Source organism: Tenrec ecaudatus, chromosome 7 (assembly GCF_050624435.1).
Source record: "Tenrec ecaudatus isolate mTenEca1 chromosome 7, mTenEca1.hap1, whole genome shotgun sequence".
In the NCBI taxonomy this organism is placed as follows: domain Eukaryota; kingdom Metazoa; phylum Chordata; class Mammalia; order Afrosoricida; family Tenrecidae; genus Tenrec; species Tenrec ecaudatus.
The window spans coordinates 1,751,346-1,770,757 of NC_134536.1; the positions used below are offsets into that span (position 1 = coordinate 1,751,346).

The 19,412-nt window shown below is 57.4% G+C and overlaps 1 protein-coding gene across 1 annotated transcript in view; it reads right to left on the minus strand.

The window, feature by feature from the left end:
• KIF25 (kinesin family member 25) overlaps positions 1 to 19,412 on the minus strand; it is a 47,626-nt gene that overhangs the window by 13,688 nt on the left and 14,526 nt on the right. Inside the window, exons 6-9 of the mRNA XM_075554206.1 lie at positions 19,117 to 19,183; positions 18,541 to 18,629; positions 3,725 to 3,799; positions 2,370 to 2,519 (exon numbers count right to left, since the gene is read on the minus strand). Of these exons, the coding sequence (XP_075410321.1) occupies positions 2,370 to 2,519; positions 3,725 to 3,799; positions 18,541 to 18,629; positions 19,117 to 19,183 (381 nt within the window). The remainder of the gene's footprint in view (positions 1 to 2,369; positions 2,520 to 3,724; positions 3,800 to 18,540; positions 18,630 to 19,116; positions 19,184 to 19,412) is intronic.

Consider the following 19,412-nt stretch of genomic DNA (forward strand, 5'->3'; position numbering starts at 1 on the left):
GAGCCCCAAGTCCCCAGCTTACCCCTTTTGGCCACCCGCTGTCTTCATTTCAATTTTGCTTCACTAAATTTCATTTTGTCATTCAGCGACACTTAATCTCACTCAAATGATGTGATTCTGTACAGCTCCATGCAAGAGAATTTAATGGGGCTTCATTTAGGTTAATCTCATTCTAATGCAATTCAATATTCTCTATAATTTGTTACAGTTTTCATTTGCTTGATGTCCTTTATCTTCGGTGTTTTAAATGAATCTTGCTGAGTTTATTTCACTCTGCTTGAATTTGTTTCAAATGAATCCCTTTACCTTAGTGTCTCAGTTCCAACTCATGATGATCCTATGGGTCAGGACAGAGTGAACCCCTGGGGGTTCTCAGACTGCAGATCCTTACGGGGGCAAGCGGTGGATTTGAACTGCTGGCTCTGGGTCTATCAGATCATGGCGTAGCCCACTGTGCCTCAGAGCTCCGTGGCTTTACATATGCATTTTTTTCTGCAGGACACTTTCTTTATTCCAAAGCACCTTCAGCTCTCTTAGCCTTGCTGAGCTGCGTGGGGTGGGGCTACCTCCCCACTTGACAGATGGGATGGCGGAGGCCCAGGGGGCAGAGATGGGTGCTGTGCTGGGCCCCCTGGACTGCATGACGCCCCAGGGAGTGATGGGCTGAGGCCTCGCTGGCAGCCTCTGCCTGTCTGGAGGCCGCCCTCCCCCCTCTCAGAAACCCAGCTCTCCCTCTGGGAGCAATTGGCCTGAGAACCTTCGTGAGCTGCAGCCTGGCTGGTGGGGCGTTTCTGGTCAGCTGAACTGAGGAACCTGTGTTCTGGTCGGCCAGAGACCCCGGCAGCCCCTGGCATTTCTGTTAAGAGTAGCATGGGGGTGGGGTCACACCTCCTCAGGGACCAGTGAGAGAAACCAGTGCGGCAGGACTGCATTTTGCTACATTTAATCTCATGGGATTATATTTTTTTAGCTTAATTTTATTGACCTCTTCTCTAATTCAGTCGCTGCGTCTGCCTTATTTCATTTTGCCTAATTTAATTTACTCTCATTTGATTCATTTGTTTTATTTACTATAATGTTGTCACTTTCATTAAACATCATTAGGCTTTTATTTTACGGTCTAATTTCATGTTAATGTGTTGGACTTAACTGGTTTTAATTTCATTTCGGTGCTTTAACCTGAGTCGGTGGTGGTTTTGATTTGAGGTGATTTAGGCTTGGTGGTGGAAAGGACAAGGCTGGTGGCTTCTTTGCGGCAAGTGGTCTTTTTTCAGAAGCACACAGCGGCTGTGCACGCGGGCCTAGAGCATGGGGCGACCCATAGAACGGGCTGCGGCCGTGGAAGGAGGTGTTGCGCTGCTGGGGGCTTCGTCACTGGTATCTCACGTGAGCAGGTTTCAGCGGAGCTTCCAGGCTAAGACCAGCCTACGCAGACGGCACAGGCCATCTGCTTCAGAAGAATTAGCTTTTGAAACCCCATGGATAGCATCGAAACATTGTCAGATACTGAACACATGTATGAATAATCGGAACCTGGACAGAGGAAGCATGAATCTAGGGAAATTGAAAGCCCTCAACAATGTAATGGGCCTGATAAAGATCGCTCTCTTGGGCCTGCACTGGCCATCTTGATCCACAAGCAGGAGGGATGGCTGCGTTCATCACCCAAAAGGATGCTTCCTGGTCCCTCTTGAGGTCCGGTGCCATCTGTGACAGGACAGTCTCTGTCCCCGTTCAAGGAAGCCCACTCTAACAACTATTCTTCAGGTTGGTCACCAACCACTAAGGCTGGTGACGTAGAGCTGGAAGAGCCTGATTAAACATGCATCGATCATGATCGGTGATTGGAAGGCAAGCGTGGGAAACCAAGAGGGAGGGGCAGTGCTTAACCAACAGCGCCCTGGTGACACAGACAAAGCTGGGGGTCCCGTGAGACAATGTTGAAGGAGCATCGGCTTGTTACCCGGAGAGGGGCCGGACCAGGAGAAGGTCACCAGGCTGGTCGGGTCAGTGCACATGAGGCAGGCTGGCAACCAGACAGACTGACGTGGTGGCTGCATCCCTGGTGAGGAGGGTGGAGACCCGGCCGTGTTCCATTCCAGTGCACACCAGGCCACTGTGCCCCCAAACCTAGTGGACGGTGCCTGGCAGCCCAGGAGCTCCATGTGCTGTCGGGCCTGGCTGAGGACAGGGGACCCAGTGCCCAACCTGCCCCAGCCTGAGAACACTGAGGGCCTCAGAACCCCCCTTGCTGGAGGTGCCATGAGGTGGACGGCTCCTCGCTCAGCTGGCACGCAGACCCCGGCCACAGAGCAGGCTGCCCAGTGAGGAAAGCTGCCAGGCGCCGAGGTACCGGGCAGGCAGGGTACCTGAAGAGCTCCTCAGCAGCCCGTGGGATCACGCCCAGGTCCTGGCGAGCTCCAGCCAGTGGGGCCTTGCCAACGGCAGACGAAAGCCCCAGCATGGTGTGGCTCTTCCCACTGCCCGTCTGCCCGTGGGCCATGATGCAGACATTGTACCTGGAACGAAGCAGGCCACTCTTGGTCCGCACCCTGCTGCTGGGCCCGCGGAGAAAGTTGGCAAGGGGTGGGCCTCAGTTAAGGCCGTTGGCTGCTACCTGACACACCAGGCTCCCCTTCACTACTGTGCAGGGTGGGCAGAGCCCTTGGCGGAGCAGCGGCCAAAGTGCCCGGCTGCAAACCACGAGGTTGATGGTTCAAGCCCACTGGCCTCCTCTTGGGAGAAAGATGGGCATCTGCCGCCGTGGAGATTGGCAGCCTTGGGAATCCAGGGGGAGTCACACTGTGTCCCGCTGGGTCCTGTGAGTCCCCCAAGGAGGACATGTGGGTGTCCGTGCCCCTGACCCTGTGACCGGGACCTAGTCATTCAAACTAACTGCCATAGAGCTGGTCTGACTCAGCCTGACCATCAGGAGCTGGGGGCTGAGGAAGGCCCCTGCCCAGGCCTCCTGGGGCCACAGAATGAATGCCTGCTCCCTAAGAGCCCCGGCCCCCCCAGTGGCACTTTGCTCTGAGTGGGATCCATAGAAAGTGGGTCGGCTGTGGGGAAGCCCCCCTGCTGTGTCTGCAGGCCATGTGCCGCCCGAGCAGTTCTGGTTCTGAGCAGGGCTGGGCCTGCACACCAGGCTCGCCGATGTATCCAACAGGACCCCGGCAGGCAGCACCCAAGTCTCCCACAGGAGCAGATGGACAGTCCCTGAAAGGGACTGCTGGGACCAGCGGGTGCAGAGGAAAGGAGGCCCCTGGGGGGATGCAGCTCCTCCCGTGTGGGATGGTGTCCCCTGACATGCGGCCAGTTTGTCTGTCTGCCTTGTGGTGGGCTATGCCGCTGCCTTCACTGGCCCTCCTGCTGGTCTGGCTGGCCTGTGGGGGATCAGGGGGTGGGGCGGTCTCAGTGTGTGGTATCCTGGTAAGCACAGGGGCTAGCTGCCGGTCTTGCTGGACAAGTCGTGAACACGGCTGGGGCGGGGGGACATCAGCCATCAGTCTACACGCGGCCCTCTCAGGACGCTTACGCAGCACTGCAATTCAGAGCGCCGATTCTCCTGCGGTCTTCTTTCTCTGTGGTCCAGGGGTAGTCTGGGATGCAGGGGCGGTGGCCGGGTGGCAGGAAGGTGTAGAATATGTCTGCATACCCTCGGTTCTGTAGTGCTTACTGACATCCGCGGAACCCGAGTAACTGGCACAAAAAGGCTGGCACTCACCCGTCCAGGAGAGACGTGAGCAGGGGCCGGACATCTTCGAACACGGCGTCCTGTCCCTCAGCTGGGCTGTAGACTCTGAGCCGTGTGTGTGTGTGTGTGTGTGTGTGTGTGTGTGTTGGGGGTGAGGGCGGGGGTGAGACGAGAGAGAGAGAGAGAGAGAGAGAGAGAGAGAGAGAGAGAGAGAGAGAGAGAGAGAGAGAGAGAGAGAACATGTGAGCATCCCCATGCCGGAGTTTGGGAAGGACAGCACACCCGCACATGGCCCCTGAGACGAGCATGACTCCCTGAGCGCAAGGTGGAGCTGCATGGTCACTTCCCCAGCATGGCTCCTTAGAGGTGAGGATGGTGAGACTGGCTCGCGTGCTTGGTGACGCGAGGGGAGGACGGCCCTCAAGGAGCTGGATGACACAGTGGCCGCAACAATGGGCGCAGGCACAGGAGCCACTGCGAGGAGGGCGCAGCACCGGGCGGTGTTTCGCTCTGGTGCGTGGGTAGCTACGGGTGGCACCTGGAGACACCACAACAGAGCGCTGCTTCCTTGTCACAGAAACGTAGGAGCAGCAGCTGTGACTCGGGGCTCAGACACACAACCACATGTGGGTCGCCAGGACTCAGCCCAGCCCCGCTGCCCCTCATCACCGACAGCAGCAGCAAACTGAGCCGGAGGGAGTCACTCTCGTGTCGCAGTGGCAGGTGGGGCAGGCATCGTCCCACGGGGACCCACAGGCCGCCATCCATCAGCAGTCCACTCTCAGACTCAGGCTTTTGTGGACACACGCAGACGTGCTCACAACCTGACCCAAACCCAAACAGAGCCCACTGCCACCAAGTGGATTCCAGCTCCCAGTGACCCTCGGCTCCCTGGAGCTTCCCGCCCAGAGTCCACTGCCACGCCCGTCTCCAGAGCCGCCACCCATGGGCTCCACCACTGGACTTGCTGTTAGCAGCCTTCTGCTGAACCCACTGGGACACACTGCACACCACTGCCCTCATAGAATGGGCGTTGGTCAGAACCACAAGGCCCTGTTTCCTGTTTGTCCTGGTTCTGCTGTCTGTCTAGGACAGTACCCACCTTTCAAAGGAGTATGTCTTATCCACAGGGGGGTGGCCGGGGCGGCTGCACTTCACCCACAAGGTCTCCTAAGAGGAAAGCAAAAACACCGTGCTGAGGCCCGCTAGCCTGCTGACCGAGCCCGCCGACCCAGGCGGGCACCTCTGAAAGCGGGGTCCCACAGGTGTGCTTGAAGACTAACCCAGGGTCGGGGCTGGGACATGGAGGCAGAGACCACCACCCAGACCTGAACCAAACCCGCTGCCGGCGGGTCAAGTCCCAGCCACCCACCATGGGGGTTTCCCAGGCTGCAGGTCTTCACAGGGCAGGCTGACAGCCTCCACTTTGCCGAGTGCCACGGCTGGTGGGGGCAGCCCCGGATCTTCCCATGAGCAGCCCAGACCTAGGCCACATAGCCCCCTCAGCGCTCCCTGCCATCAGGCTATGCCGACTGGCAGCAGCCCTGCAGGACAGGGTGGGTCGGCCCCTGTGGGCTTCAGAGACTGTCGCTCCTTATGGCAGCAGAGAGCCTCATCCTTCTCCCATGGAGCCGCTGGTGGTTTCGAACTGCTGACCTGGGTGATCAGCCCCGCTCGTGGCCCCTCCCACCAGGGCTCTATACTGCCAGGGCGTGATGCTGCCTTTGCTGGGCCAGAGAGGCCCCACGGCATCCCCGAGGCTCCTTCTACGGCCACAGAAAGGGTGACACTGCCTCACCCTTGAGAGATGAACGCTAACAACTCAGGTACAGAGAACAGAGTCCCGTCCACCCCTGAGCACAAGGCAGCATCCCTGCTCGCTGGCCCCGTGGCAGTTCAAGTGCAAGAGCGGGATCACGGCCGTGGGACCAAGGCCCACTGGTGGAAGACTGCAAAGCCAAGTCGAGTGTGGGGCCTGCCCGGCGCCCCTGCGGTGGCGCCAAGCGGGGAAGCAGCCCCGTGCTGTGTGCCCTGGGGTGGGCGAGGCGAGGACTTCTCTTTACCCGGGCGAAGAGAAAATCAGGCTTCCAAATGGACTCCGATCCCAGGATGAAATGTTGATTTGTGGCGACGTGGGCTGTTCCGAGGACCCAAGCAGGCCAAGCGACAGTCCGGAGGGGGGCTAGCCAGGGACACTGGCTTTCTCAGAGCGTGGCTAGGCCCCGGGCAGCACGCGAACAGCGGTCAGTGGTTCAGGTCTGAAGCCAGAGCGCCAAGACCCAGCCCAGCTGTGCCCATTTCCGAGGCTCACTGCTGAAAGTGGCTCCTGGAACACGCGGGCAGGCACAGCTTGTGCCATCAGTCTGGGGTCCGGTCCACTCCTGGGTGCCCAGGTAGAGGGCGTGGCACTGAGCCCCCGAGGACTTAGCACTGAATGCCCCCTGACCTTTGACCCCTCCCAGGGGTGCACACCTGCACTGGGGACAGCAGGCAGGGAGAGGATGCCTGGGAAGGGGGCAGCTCCGGCCAGCAGGCATGTTTCCTGAAGGACACAAGAGGGTGTGGAGGAAACTTGCAGTAACCAAGGCCCTTGCTCTTAGTTGTCAGCTCCACGGGGGCGGGGGGGGGGTGAGAGAGAGCGGGGCGGGGGGCAGGGGTGAGGCCCAGGACCTCAGTGGGTGTGGAATGATGCCCGAGATGAGATCATTCGCGGTGCCCTGTCGCTCCCCAGCTGTGGGCTTGCTGGGAGATGAATCCCACCACAGTTGGAGGGTCAGACCCACTGAGCGGGCCCAGGGGAGAGACCTGGCATCGGTGCCCATGGGAACCAGAGCCTGGAGCGCCCACGTGGACTCTCACCCGTGGAAGCCGTGGGTCCAAACCAACAGCACACCCCGGCGGCCACAGTGGGATTTGGCACTCAGTGGGAGACCTTCTGTCCCCAACACACAGTGCCCTGCAGGGCCCGTGCCACGGACCCGGGGTAACCCAGCCCCCACCTGGCTGTCACATGGCGTGGGGGTGGGGTCCCGCATACTCCTGCTGTGGCTGTTGGGGGCTGCAGCCTTGGTTCCAACCGTAGCGGCCCTGTGTCCAACAGGCGGGATCCCGCCTTGCACCGGTCTCCCCTGAGCCCCGAGTGGCAGGGGCCGAGCCCAGGAGGCCGGCGTCCGGACAGGCAGATGGAATCACGCGTGGGCCTGTGAGGCCTCTCAGGTGACATTTAAAAGGTCAGTGGAATCAAATTGTGTTTTAACTTAATAGACCTATTTCTTGAAAAACCAGAGCAGGACTTGGTGACCCTGAAGCCCTCAGGGAGACGCTGTTCTCCAAGAGGAGACGGGCCTGGACGAAGAGGAGCAGGCGTGCGTGATGCATTTGGCATGAGGAGCTGCTGTGAGACAGACTAGCAAAAGAACCCCCGTTTTTGTTAGCTGCTGGCTCTCCTGGCCGCTCCCCTCCCCGCTGGGAAAGCCTCTGCAGGTGGTTAATTTTAGAACGGTTCAGGGCATTGGGTCCGTTTGGACTATTCTACGACAGACCGTTTCTTTGGATGACGCTTCAATGTTGTTCCTTTAGAAGTTGTCATCTGAATGGTGGGATCGATAGCCATTGTGGTATTGGTTCTTGGTTTGATGACGGATCTTTGTGAAGCTACAATTAACCCATGAGGTTTGCTTTCTGCTTCTGGCCACACTGCCTTGAGCCCCAGGCAGGTGAGAAATGAGTTGTGGGCCTTTAAGGGTGGACTGACAAGTCCTCTCGGGGCTGCTGGGAGGGCAGTGTCTCAGTTTCTCCGTAGCCCAGCTACTGCATGAAGGCTCTTCTGAAGGTCAAAGCATGATCGTGGCCATCACTGATTGGAACCCACAACACTCACTGCTGCTGCTGCGAGGTGCTGGCATATGGGTGCTGTCTCACAGCCGCCGAGCACGGCAGAAGGGAACACCACCTGAGCTGCGCCGTCCTCCTCACTGCTGCTATATTGGAGGCCCAGGCTGTAGCCATGGTGTCCGTCCAGCTTGTCGGGGGCCTCCCCCTTTCTTGCTGCCCTCCACGTTACCGAGGGCCCAGTCTCTCCTGACAGCATGTCTGAAGTAGGTGAGACCAAGTTGCGCCCCCCTTGCCTCCCAGGAGCGCTCTGGCCTTAGCTTTGCCAAGACAGGCCCGCGTGTTCTCGGAGTTGCTGTCAGTACTCTCGGCCAGCTCCCTCATTCACACCTTCCTTATTCTGGGCCCAACGGACTGAGGTGCATCTGCTCAGCGCCCCGTGTGCAGTGGGGAGGGGGAGGCGGGGATGGGAAGCGCAGTGCTACATGGACCTGAGAGTCCCGGACCACTCCACAGACAGGGAGGGGACACCCGGCCCAGGGCAGCCGGCCAGACCGTCCTGGGTGGGACTTGTGTTCTCGCTGTCTGCAGAAGCCGCGGCTGCCCACCCGCAGCACAGGTCTGTCCATCTGTGGTGGATGCCGACGAAACCCAGCAGCTCATTGTGGTGCTATTCACGTGGGCACAAGTGGGGCTCACTACAAGTGTGTGGGAAGACAGAATGGAAAGCTAATGGGATCAAAGGCCAGCGGGCTGGGGCGCAGTATTTATGCACTGGGCGGCTAACCCAAGGTCGCAGCTCAATACCCCATGTGAGGAGCCACAGTCTGGGGAACCCACGGGGGCAATCCTGCCCTGCCCTAAGGGGTGGCCGGGAGGTGGAGTTGGCTCAGGAGCTGTGAGCTTGGTTTCCGGGTTTGCAGTGGTACTGGCTGAGTCTGTCACACAGGGCCACCATCATCCTCATCGGTTCTCACAGGTCTCCCCCCCTGCACGGAAGCTCAGTGTCCCCTAAGCAATGGCTCTTCTGGGAGGGTCAGGATTCTCGGTCGTTGGGCAGTGCAGGCCTCCCCCGGGCTGTGACCTAACACCACGGCGTCCGTCCCACAATGGGATCTGCTGCGAGCGGCTGGGGACCGCCTCGGTGATGTTCCCAGGGCGGGTCAGTTCCGTACACGTGAAGACCAAGTGGAGAGCAGCTGCACTTCCGCTGGCCTGGGTCCTGCCTAGGGCTCTTCAACCTCGGGTGCTGTGGACTCAAGTTGATGGCCCACCAGGGTGCCTGCCAGCCATTTCACCCGCCAGCCTCTGATTCCTCCCCTCTGCATCCACCAGCCGGGCCTTTCTGCTTTGACTTCCTGCCCTCTTGTTTATCAGCTCCGGCAGTGACGCGAGTCAGGGAAAACCTCCAGCTTGACCTGTGGACGGGAGCCAGACTGACGGACCCACCTCTCCAACAGTGGGAACTACTTTCTTGCTATCTATTTATTTCTCCCCTGCTCCCCGCCTCCCTGCCTTTGCTTCTCTGGAGAGGCCAGCCTACCCCTGGTTATCAAGAGTGCGTGCCGGTCTGTCTGCCCGGCCTGTTCTGGGAGTCCCACGACACAGACACAGGGACAGACGGCCATCTTCGCTGTGGTAGCGCAAGGCCACAAGAGCCGGAGTTAAAGAACACGGTGTCTGATAGGGAACCGTGTGTTGGAGGGATGCCAGTCTATCCGTCTCGTTCAGCACCTCTGCAGAGATGGCGCTGCCCTTTGGAGAGGCCACTCAGCTCAAGTGCCTGTCAGCAACCCCCGGAAACTCACACCAGCGACGTCAAAACCAACTATGTAATGATGTAAAGAACTGACCAGGGCAGCGCTCAGCCACAGGCCAGATACCAGCACCAAGAACTGACCAGGGCAGCGCTGCCAGCCACAGGCCAGATACCAGCACCAGGAACTGACCAGGGCAGCGCTGCCAGCCACAGGCCAGATACCAGCACCAAGAACTGCCCAGGGGAGCACTCAGCCACAGGCCAGATACCAGCACCAGGAACTGCCCAGGGGAGCACTCAGCCACAGGCCAGATACCAGCACCAAGAACTGCCCAGGGGAGCACTCAGCCACAGGCCAGATACCAGCACCAGGAACTGCTCAGGGGAGCGCTGTCAGCCACAGGCCAGATACCAGCACCAAGAACTGACCAGGGGAGCACTCAGCCACAGGCCAGATACCAGCACCAGGAACTGCTCAGGGGAGCACTCAGCCACAGGCCAGATACCAGCACCAAGAACTGCCCAGGGGAGCACTCAGCCACAGGCCAGATACCAGCACCAGGAACTGCTCAGGGGAGCACTCAGCCACAGGCCAGATACCAGCACCAAGAACTGACCAGGGGAGCACTCAGCCACAGGCCAGATACCAGCACCAGGAACTGCCCAGGGGAGCACTCAGCCACAGGCCAGATACCAGCACCAGGAACTGCCCAGGGGAGCACTCAGCCACAGGCCAGATACCAGCACCAGGAACTGACCAGGGGAGCACTCAGCCACAGGCCAGATACCAGCACCAGGAACTGCCCAGGGGAGCACTCAGCCACAGGCCAGATACCAGCACCAGGAACTGCCCAGGGGAGGAGCCCAGCAGCTGCAGGCAGTTTGGCAAGAACGTAAGGCAAACCCAGAAATCTGCTCTCCTACAACTGATGGTCGCAGAAGATTTAAATCAGACAGGAGATGCCCATGAACGTCCTGAAGTGCGTCCCCAGGAACTTGGGCAGTAACTGGACTTGCCATCAAGACAGGTCTGGTGCACGGTCCCCATCCCAGGTGGGATTAGCCTGCAAACTGAAATGGGGCAACGGTGGTGGACCCAACACAAACCCGTCCCCTTTCGACGTCCAGCAACGAGAACAGAAGGGTGCAGGGGTTGAAAGCCACGGGCCCGGCCTCTGCTCTTTTGTGGATGTAAGGATACGCAGTCCTTTGAGAAACAGATCTACTAAGTTGGAAAAGAAAACATTGACTGACCTTTGAAATATGGCCCCAAACTCGCCCACCAAGAGAAATGCTATCTTCTGTGGGGGAAATGGAACGGAAAGATCACGAGATGTTCCCACTGATGTTTTCGAGCCTGATCATATTTTGATGGTTCCGATATGACAGAGCCTGGGGCGTCTGACTTGGAGATTCCACGGGATGTTGACAGAAACCTGAGAGGGACGTCTGGAAGAGGAAGATGGAGGAAGAGGAGGAGGAGGAGGACTCGTCACACGCTGGGTCAGGGCACATTTTCTCTGCCGGCTCCTGCACATCCCTCATGGCGTCCACAGAACAGGGGCAGTGTAGAAAAGCCAAAATTACCCAGCCTCCCTGAGATGAGGCGGCAGGATCAAAGCGATGCCAAGATTGGCATCGGTGCCTCTTCACAAGCGTGGACTTATTCTGATGCCTGGTTCAGTCACCAGCCCCGGGGTCAAGAGGATTTTAAGTGCTTTGTCATCTCGTCTGGGGCCGAGTCAGTTCTGACCCATAGCAAGCCCATGCACAGCAGAACCCAACAGCACACGGTCCTGGGCCATCCTCAACTGCTCCTGTGCCTGAGCCCACGGTTGTACCCGGTGTCCGTCTGTCTTGTGGAGGGTCTTTCTCTGTCCTTGCTCCTGCTCCTCCGTTTACCAAACACAACGTCCTTCTCCAGGGACTGTCTCTCCCAACAGCAGGCCCGGGGTCTGTGAGACGAAGCTTCCCCATTTCTCCTGGCTCTGGGACCACTCTGGCCAGGCTTCTTCCAAGACAAATGGGTCTGTGCCGTCAGAGGCCCACAGAACTTCCAATACTCATCCCCAGGACCATGGTTCAAATGCATCCATCCTCATGCTTCCAGATACGTAAAGACATCTACACTGAAAGAGATCCAGGTAAACGGCTCTTTAAGGTGACATATGTAAGTTGAAAACGGGACTTTTTTGAAGTGCTTGCTGTCCACGGATTCCATCTTAGGTGGGGCTTCCAGGCCCATGGAGGCAGCGGCCAGGGGCCACGTGGCTGGGAGACCATGGACCAGAGAGAGAAGTGGTGCTGCTGGCTAGGGGAGATCCTTCTGCACACCAGGCGGTAGCCTGACTGTCTGCAGACTCTGACCTGAAGGGACCTCTTCACTTCCCTAATTGAGAAAAAGCAGAAAACGTGATACTGTTTCCAGGACCCACCCAGCCCGCCCAGCCCTCCGAGGGGAAGATGCTCTGTCTGCTCCTGTGAAGACTGGCAGGCTGGGAAGCCTACACAGGCTCGCTGGGACTCTGACCGGACTCGGTGGCAGTGGGCGTGCAGGGTCAGGAGGTGTTGGTGCCGTAGATTGACCCCAGTGATCAGATGACGGGTGTTTGGGGCTGAGCTCGCAGCCCCTGCTTCTGTGGGTGTGAGCCTGTGTGCACACAGGGTATAATCGCTGATGGGGCAGGTGACTGGGGTCTTTGTAAGGAGAAGGACAGAGACAGAGAGAGCAAGGCCACATGAAGATGACAGCAGAAGTCTAACCAATGAAGCCACAAGCCGAGGAGCCCATGGGGCCAGCAGGAGCTGAGACAGACAGACAGACAGACAGATGGGACCCAGGACTAGGACAGACAGACAAACAGGACCCAGGACTAGGACAGACAGACAAACAGGACCCAGGACTGGGGCAAACAGACAGACAGAACCCAGGACTGGGGAAGACAGACAGGCAGGACCCAGGACTAGGATAGACAGACAGACGGGACCCAAGAGCTGAGACAGATAGACAGGACCCAGGACTGGGACAGACAGACATGTAGGACCTAGGATATATGGGCTAATATTGGACTATGCACTTGATCTGGACTGGGTCGGGATGTTTTTTAATGTACAATTGCTCTTTATGTCAAGCTCTTTCCTGTACACACGGGCGTCTATGCATTTGTTCGCCTAGTCTACCCAGACTGGCGCAGTAACGCTTCTGATCCCCAAAGACATGTAAAGATGAGCTTTATTAAAACAATGACCATGAAAGGCAAGAATGATGAAAACAATCCTAAGGAGGTGCTTGTCTTATGGAACCCCCCCCCCCCCGTGTGTCAGGGACCACGTGTACATGCAAAACACGCAGACACACGTTTGGCATGTGTACATTAGTTTGGGCCCCTTCAATGAAGTGTGAACCAAATGCGCCAAAAGACTGTATTTTACCCATCAACTTTGATCGGTGTTGTTTAAAGATCAGAACTCGTGGTCTGAGACCAGGTTTGGGCAGTGGACACATGGTCGGCCTGCATGTAAAGCGTTTGTTTGTCTGTGTTGTTGGCTCCCAGTCCCCGTGACACCCCGTGGGTGCACGGCAGAAGGAGGCACGGCCGGGTCTTCGCCACCCTCGCAGTGCTGCAGTCACGGTGGAGGGCCAGCTCCTGGAGGGCCTCCCCTTTGCCAACTTTTGTGGAAGATAACATGCTAAGGGGTACCCAAAAGAAACCAGAATCCCCCCACCCAACCGACGTATTTAAGTATTTTTACAAAACAACCTTATCACCTTCAAAGTACTCTCCATGACACATAATCCACTTGTCAAATCGGTGATTCCATTCTCAGAAGCAGTTTTCAAACTCATCTGCTTGGATGGCTGACAGCACCTCCCTCATTTCTCTCTTTACTTCTGCTCTGTCATCAAATCGCGGTCCTTTCAAGTCCCTCTCCATTTGTGGAAACAAAAAGAAGTCGCATGGAGTGAGGTCAGGTGAGTCAGGTGCCTGGGCCAAGAGAGGCGTGCTGCTTAGTGCCCCAGGCTGGTGCACTGAGGTGACTGCGTGAGCAGGTGCATTGTCGTGGTGGCAAAACCAGTGCCCTATTGCCACAAATCAGGCCTTTTGTGTCACCCACTCTTACACTATCTTTTCAGAACCTCTACATGGAAAGTTTGAAGAACAGTCTGACCTGGTGGAACCAACTCCAAATGCACTACCCCTTCACATCAAAAAAACAAAAACCAAATGAGCATCAGTGGTTTTTGTGGTACCCACTCGTATATAAAAATTCTTGAAAATGTTTGGGTTCTACCAGTGTTCGTAGGCCCTGTTACAAACCTGAGTCTGCTGGGTCTGTGGGGAGGTTACTGCTGCATCATGTGAATGAACTAACAACATTAAACTCGACATCCAACCAGGGACCGACTGGAGGGGAAGAGCCGCAGAGGGACAGCCTCACTGGACCAGGTCACGATGGGAAAACGCTGACAGTGACTGAGAGGCGAGAAGGTGTTTGCGGGGGGTCAATACCAGCCTCTGTTGACCAATATCATATAAGAGTGACCCTGGGCCTGGCCGGGAGGGGAAGTTAGGCAGGTGGCCGAGGAGGGCATGTGGAGGGGTACCCTCTTTATGTGTCTCCCCATCTTTCAGAGTTCCACAGACACATGTGAAAATGCCATTCACAGGCTAATTTATCTATGAAAACACAGGGGGTGGGGTGATAGTCCTGGTAGACTAGAGAAACAAATTCATAGACACTCATATGTGTATAGGAAAGAGCTTTTTATACAGAGTAATTGTACATTAAGTAAACATCCCAGCCCAGTCCAGATCAAGTCCATAAGTCCAATATTATCCCATAAGTCAGATACCAGTTCCTCTTCAGACTCGCGTAGCACATGCAACATTAGCTCACAGGCCAGTAAGTGGGAAGTCTTGTGGATCCAGTGGTGGTGTAAGCATCTCAGCGCAGGCGTGGATCTCCACGTGTCTTCTTCGACTCCAGGGCTCTAGCATCGCTCCATGTGTCCTGTCAGCAGGAATGTCTCACAGGGAGTGTGTGTGTGTGTGTGTGTGTGTGTGTGTGTGTGTGTGTGTGTCCTGCCTGCAGTGAACTATTTATCTCTTTAGCGCCTCCAGATAAGGTCATCAAGCTGCAACCTGATTGACAGGCTAAACTCCACCCCTTCACTCTCAAGGTGACAACAGATGACATAAGGACCACAGGGGTTTGTGCACAAGCACTGTAACAGCTCACCTGGCCTCTCTGGGTCCAGGCTGGGACCACACCCTTCCCACACGTGCCCATCAGCCAATCCTTTGGGCTAGCAAAGCTTACCAGTCTGGGCTTCCTTCCCCAGGACTTACAGGGCAGAGGCTTCCAACATCCCACGAAAAACATCCCATGATCTTCCAATTCCCTTTTCCCAGGAGCTGTCTGAGCACATTGAGGGTGGGGGGTGGGGTAGGGTAGAGGAATTGGGGGCTGGCTCACACCAGGAGAGCAGACCCAGGCTTTGCTGCCTCCTTGGGGCAGCAGAGTTCACGACACAAACACCACCTTTGGGACAACCGAGCACCAAAGCAGCAGCAAGTTAGGGTTGCTTGCTCAACCCCAAGGCCCCAAAAGGCAGCATGTCGGGTCCCTTGGACCCCGGCGCAGTCTGTGGTATGGATGGGCGGGCGGGGGGAGAGGAGGGCAGTGGGACCATCAGGCCAGCGGCTTCACCGGACACAGCTTGATTGGGAACTACTCACATCATCCACGGCATGCACCACTGTTCCCAACATGGAGCTGGGGGAAGAGAGCAAGGTAGGCATCACCAGGGGTCCTAACTGTCCTTCCCCTCCATGCACCGGTCCCTTCCTGCCCCGCCCCCACCCCTATTCCCACATCCCGGTGGTCCCCCCAACCCCCAGAGTCTTTCAGAATTTCCCATTTTCATCTCCACCCCCTTTGTCCCTCTGTGCCCCATTCCCTCGCCCACTCACACTCTGTGGTGGTCGGGGGGCCCTGGGGTCTCGGGGACTACGCAGAAAGGCCAGGTGGTTGGAACCCATGGGAGGCAGGTGGGACATCCGCTTCCGTCAGGGTAGAGGCCTTGGGGCCTCTGGGTGGGGCTGCAGTTCTGTGTGGGGACCACGTCAGTGTGTTGTGTGAGAGTCAGTCAGCTGTGTTTCATTGCCCGTGTTTGAATCTCTCTTCTCTCTCTCTCTCTCTCTCTCTCTCTCTCTCTCTCTCTCTCTCTCTCTCATACACACATACACAGAGCCATGGAGGGCCAGGAGAAAAACACCAAAGGTTTGACCTTCCAGGGGGAGCCCCTGCAGTGAAGTGGTCTATGCACTGGGCTGCCAACCAGGAGGCCGGCGGTTCAAACCCACGAGCTGCTCCTTAGAAGGAAGAGGAGACTGTCAACTCCTAGAAAAGACTTCAATCTTGGGAATGCAGAGAGGCAGTTCTACTCTGTTCTGGGGGTCACCTCGAGCTGGAATCGACTCGATGGCAGTGAGTTTTGATTTGGGGTGTGTGGGGTTCTATCTTTAAGGACTTAACCCTCCAGAAGCAGTCATAGACCCAACACAAGACACAAGCTGGCTTAAAACCACCATGCAAGCCACTCAGGCACCTAAACAGGAGTTGACAGCACCAACCCCGCTGACATCGAGTCTATTCCGACTACAGCCACCCTACAGGACAGAGCCCTGTTGCCCCTCCGGGTGCCCAAGGCCGCCCATCTTCAGCGGAGCAGCCAGACTCGTCCTTCTGCCAAGGAGCAGCTGGTGGGTTGGTACCACCGACTTTGTGGTGAGCTGCCCAACTCGGGTTCCACTGCACCCGCGGGGCTACTTTGTGTCGCTGGGGAAGCGCTGTTTTCTAAGTTCACCAACAAGGTAGCCACGAGCCACCTGCCACAGGATGGAAGGTGGCACATGCGACTGAGAAGCGGCAGGCTTACTGCTGGCATTTCAGTGAATGTAGGCAAATAGCTGAGCACTTGACAATGAGCCGAAAGGTTGCTGGTTGAGGTAGTTATTTTATTGTGCCCACCTGACCAATAAAAACATGTGGGGTTAATTGAAGGGTGGAGGGATAAATGGCTCAGTAAGCCTGGCTTTTCTAGTTCTCCGGTCTCTTGCTTTGTGATGGTCGGCCCAGGGTGCAGCTCCCTTAGCCAGTTCCCTGCTTCAGCTGGCAAGGTTCACTTCTTGCAAGTCATCCCTGAGGAGAAGCCACATGGACCTACCCTGATGCAGCCCTGGGTGCTGGAGCAACCGTGTGGAGAACCCTGCCTGTGCTGAGATGCTTACACGTTCATTGGCTCAGCTTTCCTCCTGTAGTCGGCATCATTACGTGTGTTTTGTGAGATGGAGGACTTTGTGGATTGGTGTTGGACATATGGGTTAATGTTGGACTTTTGGGCTTGGGCAGCACTGGATTGGGATGTTTTCTTGATGTGCACTTACCCTTTATATAAAACTCTCTCTTATACATGAGTTTCTGTGGATTTGTTTCTCTAAAGCACCCAGACTAACACACTGGTTCAAACCTGCTCAGAGGCGCCTCAGAGTCAACCTGGCCATCTACCTTCAATCATCGGGGCCTGAACAGCCCCCCTCTGCCCCCACAGCACTGCCCCCCAGGGCAGCAGCCTGCAAATCTGTCTACACAGCAGGTCCCTGAAGGCATAGAGCTCTGTTCTAGGCCCCAACAGAACTGCACTGTGGGCCCAGGTGGACTCTGGCCTGAGGCCCTTCGATGAGCAAACAGTGGCTTCCAGCCCAGACAGCAGATGGAGTGTCCTTGCTGCTGGATGTCAGCAGGTTGAGCCCAGCTCCCAAAAACCCTGGGGGCAGGAGAGGGTGGCCTCAGGGGGTCTTCACGCCACCAGCTTAAGGACTGGCTCCTTTGCCTGGCCTTTCTCCTTCTGAGCAGCTGCCACCGCCAAGAGTTAGGTTTCAAAGGCATTTCTGTCATCCTCAGAACTAGACACCCCCCACCCCACCCTGTCCCCATCCAGGCCCTCCTGAGTCCACGGCCAGGTGCTGCGGCTGAGTCCTGGATGGAGGACGCCAGGGCCTGCCAGCTGGAGACAGCAGTGCTGGAATCAGGGGCTGGGGGCTGCAACCCAGGGATGAGACAGGAAGCGGGTCTGGGAGCAGCGTGCGGGGGCAGGGGACTCCTTGGGGAAAGAAAGAAAGGCACAAGAAGAAGTACGGAAAACCTTCACTGCCATCCTGTCAGGTGTGACCCATAGCGAGCTGATAAGCAAACCAATCTCACTGCCCTGCAGTCGATGCCGAGCAAAGCGAGCCCACAGGATAGGGTAGAGCTGCCTGGCTACCCCGTCCTGTGGGTTTCCAAGACTACCGCTCTGCAGGCGGAGAAAGCCTCGTCTCTCTCTCCGGCAGAGTCGCTGGTGGTATCAAACTACAGACCTCACAGCGAGAGACACTGTGCTGCCAGGGTCCCAGCGGAGTGCAGGCACTGCAACCATGAGCCTTGCAGGACGTCTGCGCAGCTGCTTCAGCTGTGGGGAACCCACAGCCCACCCCCTGTGCTCGTGCGGGTTTCTGGTGGGCCACGTCATGAGCTCCCTGGGAGAGCTGGCCCGGACACAGGAAGGGCAATGCTAAGGAAGACCACACCGCCCAGGGCTCCAGCTCAGCTCACAGACCAGCAGCAGGCTGCTCCCCAGAGTGGGCACGGGAATGGGGTGTACTGTTGCTCCCCTACCCACCGGCTACAACACCCAGGCTGGAGCCCACTGTGAGGGCTGGAGCTCACCTAGACCCCACCACAGCACCCCTTTCTCCTTGGGGGAGTCCCACACCCGGCAAGGCTGCTGTCAAGAGCCAGCACCACAGCCCCGTTTCAAGAGTCCTAGATGGCCCGGTGCCCTTCCCAGGTGCCTCAACCTGACAGCCCCGAGGAATGCCATGTCCAGTCCCATAAAGAGCTCTTAATGGACTGCGGGGAGTTGGTTCCAGCTCTCAGCAGCCCAGGGTGGGATGCCCAGAGATGCAGGGCTGAGGGTCTTTACTGGAGCAGACAGCCTCACCTTGCTCGCATAGAGCGACGGGTGGGTTTGAACCTCTAACCTTTTGGTTGGCAGTGCACTGCAGAGCCCACGATGGCAGCGGGGCAACCTCGATACTCATTAAGGCCTGGAGCCACCGCAGTGAACCGAGCATCAGAACACACGCCACAGAGCAGGCCGAGGGGCCCTGACTGCGCTTTCATCAGCCACATCAAGAAACATGCGACTCACCTGTCTGGCTGACCTCCATCATCAAAGCTGCTATCAAAGGGCAGCAGGGGGCGGATGCGACAGTGCACTCTGATGCTTCCTCTCAGCTCCTGTGAGGACAGAGTGTTCACCAAGAGCGTCGGTACGGCTGCACCGCGGGCTGAGCTGGGAGGCTTTGCCCAGAGCCCCATGCGCCGCGCCCCCGAGCAGCAGGGATTGGCATCACTAGAGTGTCCTCTCCTCACAGAAGACGTGTGCTCACTTCCTGTCCCCTTGTGCAGGTTCCTGTAGGTGCCTAAGGCAGAGTTTCTGAGATGTCAGTACCTTTGTCCATTACTCCCACTGCCAAGTCCCTCTGAAGGCCCGCGTGGTGTGATGTTGAGAAGACTAAAGAATAAGACTCAGTTGTGCTGGGGAAGTGCCTGCTGCTGACCGCAAGGCTGGGCTGTGGGTTCACCAGGGCACCTAGGAGGAGAGGCCACTGGAACTCTTGGGGAGAGGGGATCCTCGCAGGAACATAGGCCCCAGGACTTCAGGTGAATGGGGTTGAGGCGCTCAGACAAGCAGACTCAGCACACAGTGCCCCTGTGCAGGCACCAGCAGCAGCTGCATCTTCACCTGCAGGATCTGAGGCCCAGGCACAATCTCGGAGACGCTGAAGGGCCTGAGGAGAGCCCCTGAGAGGCAGGGAGCTGGAGTGTAGCCCTTGAACATGGGGTTCCCACCTCCCTTCTGACTCAACCATGACCAGCACTCAGCCTCTGTGCTGCCATCACCGCCGTTATTGCCTCCACCACCGCGACCACCACCGCGACCACCACGACCACCATCACCACCACCATCACCACCATCACACCACCAACACCACCATCACCAGCACCACCACCACCACC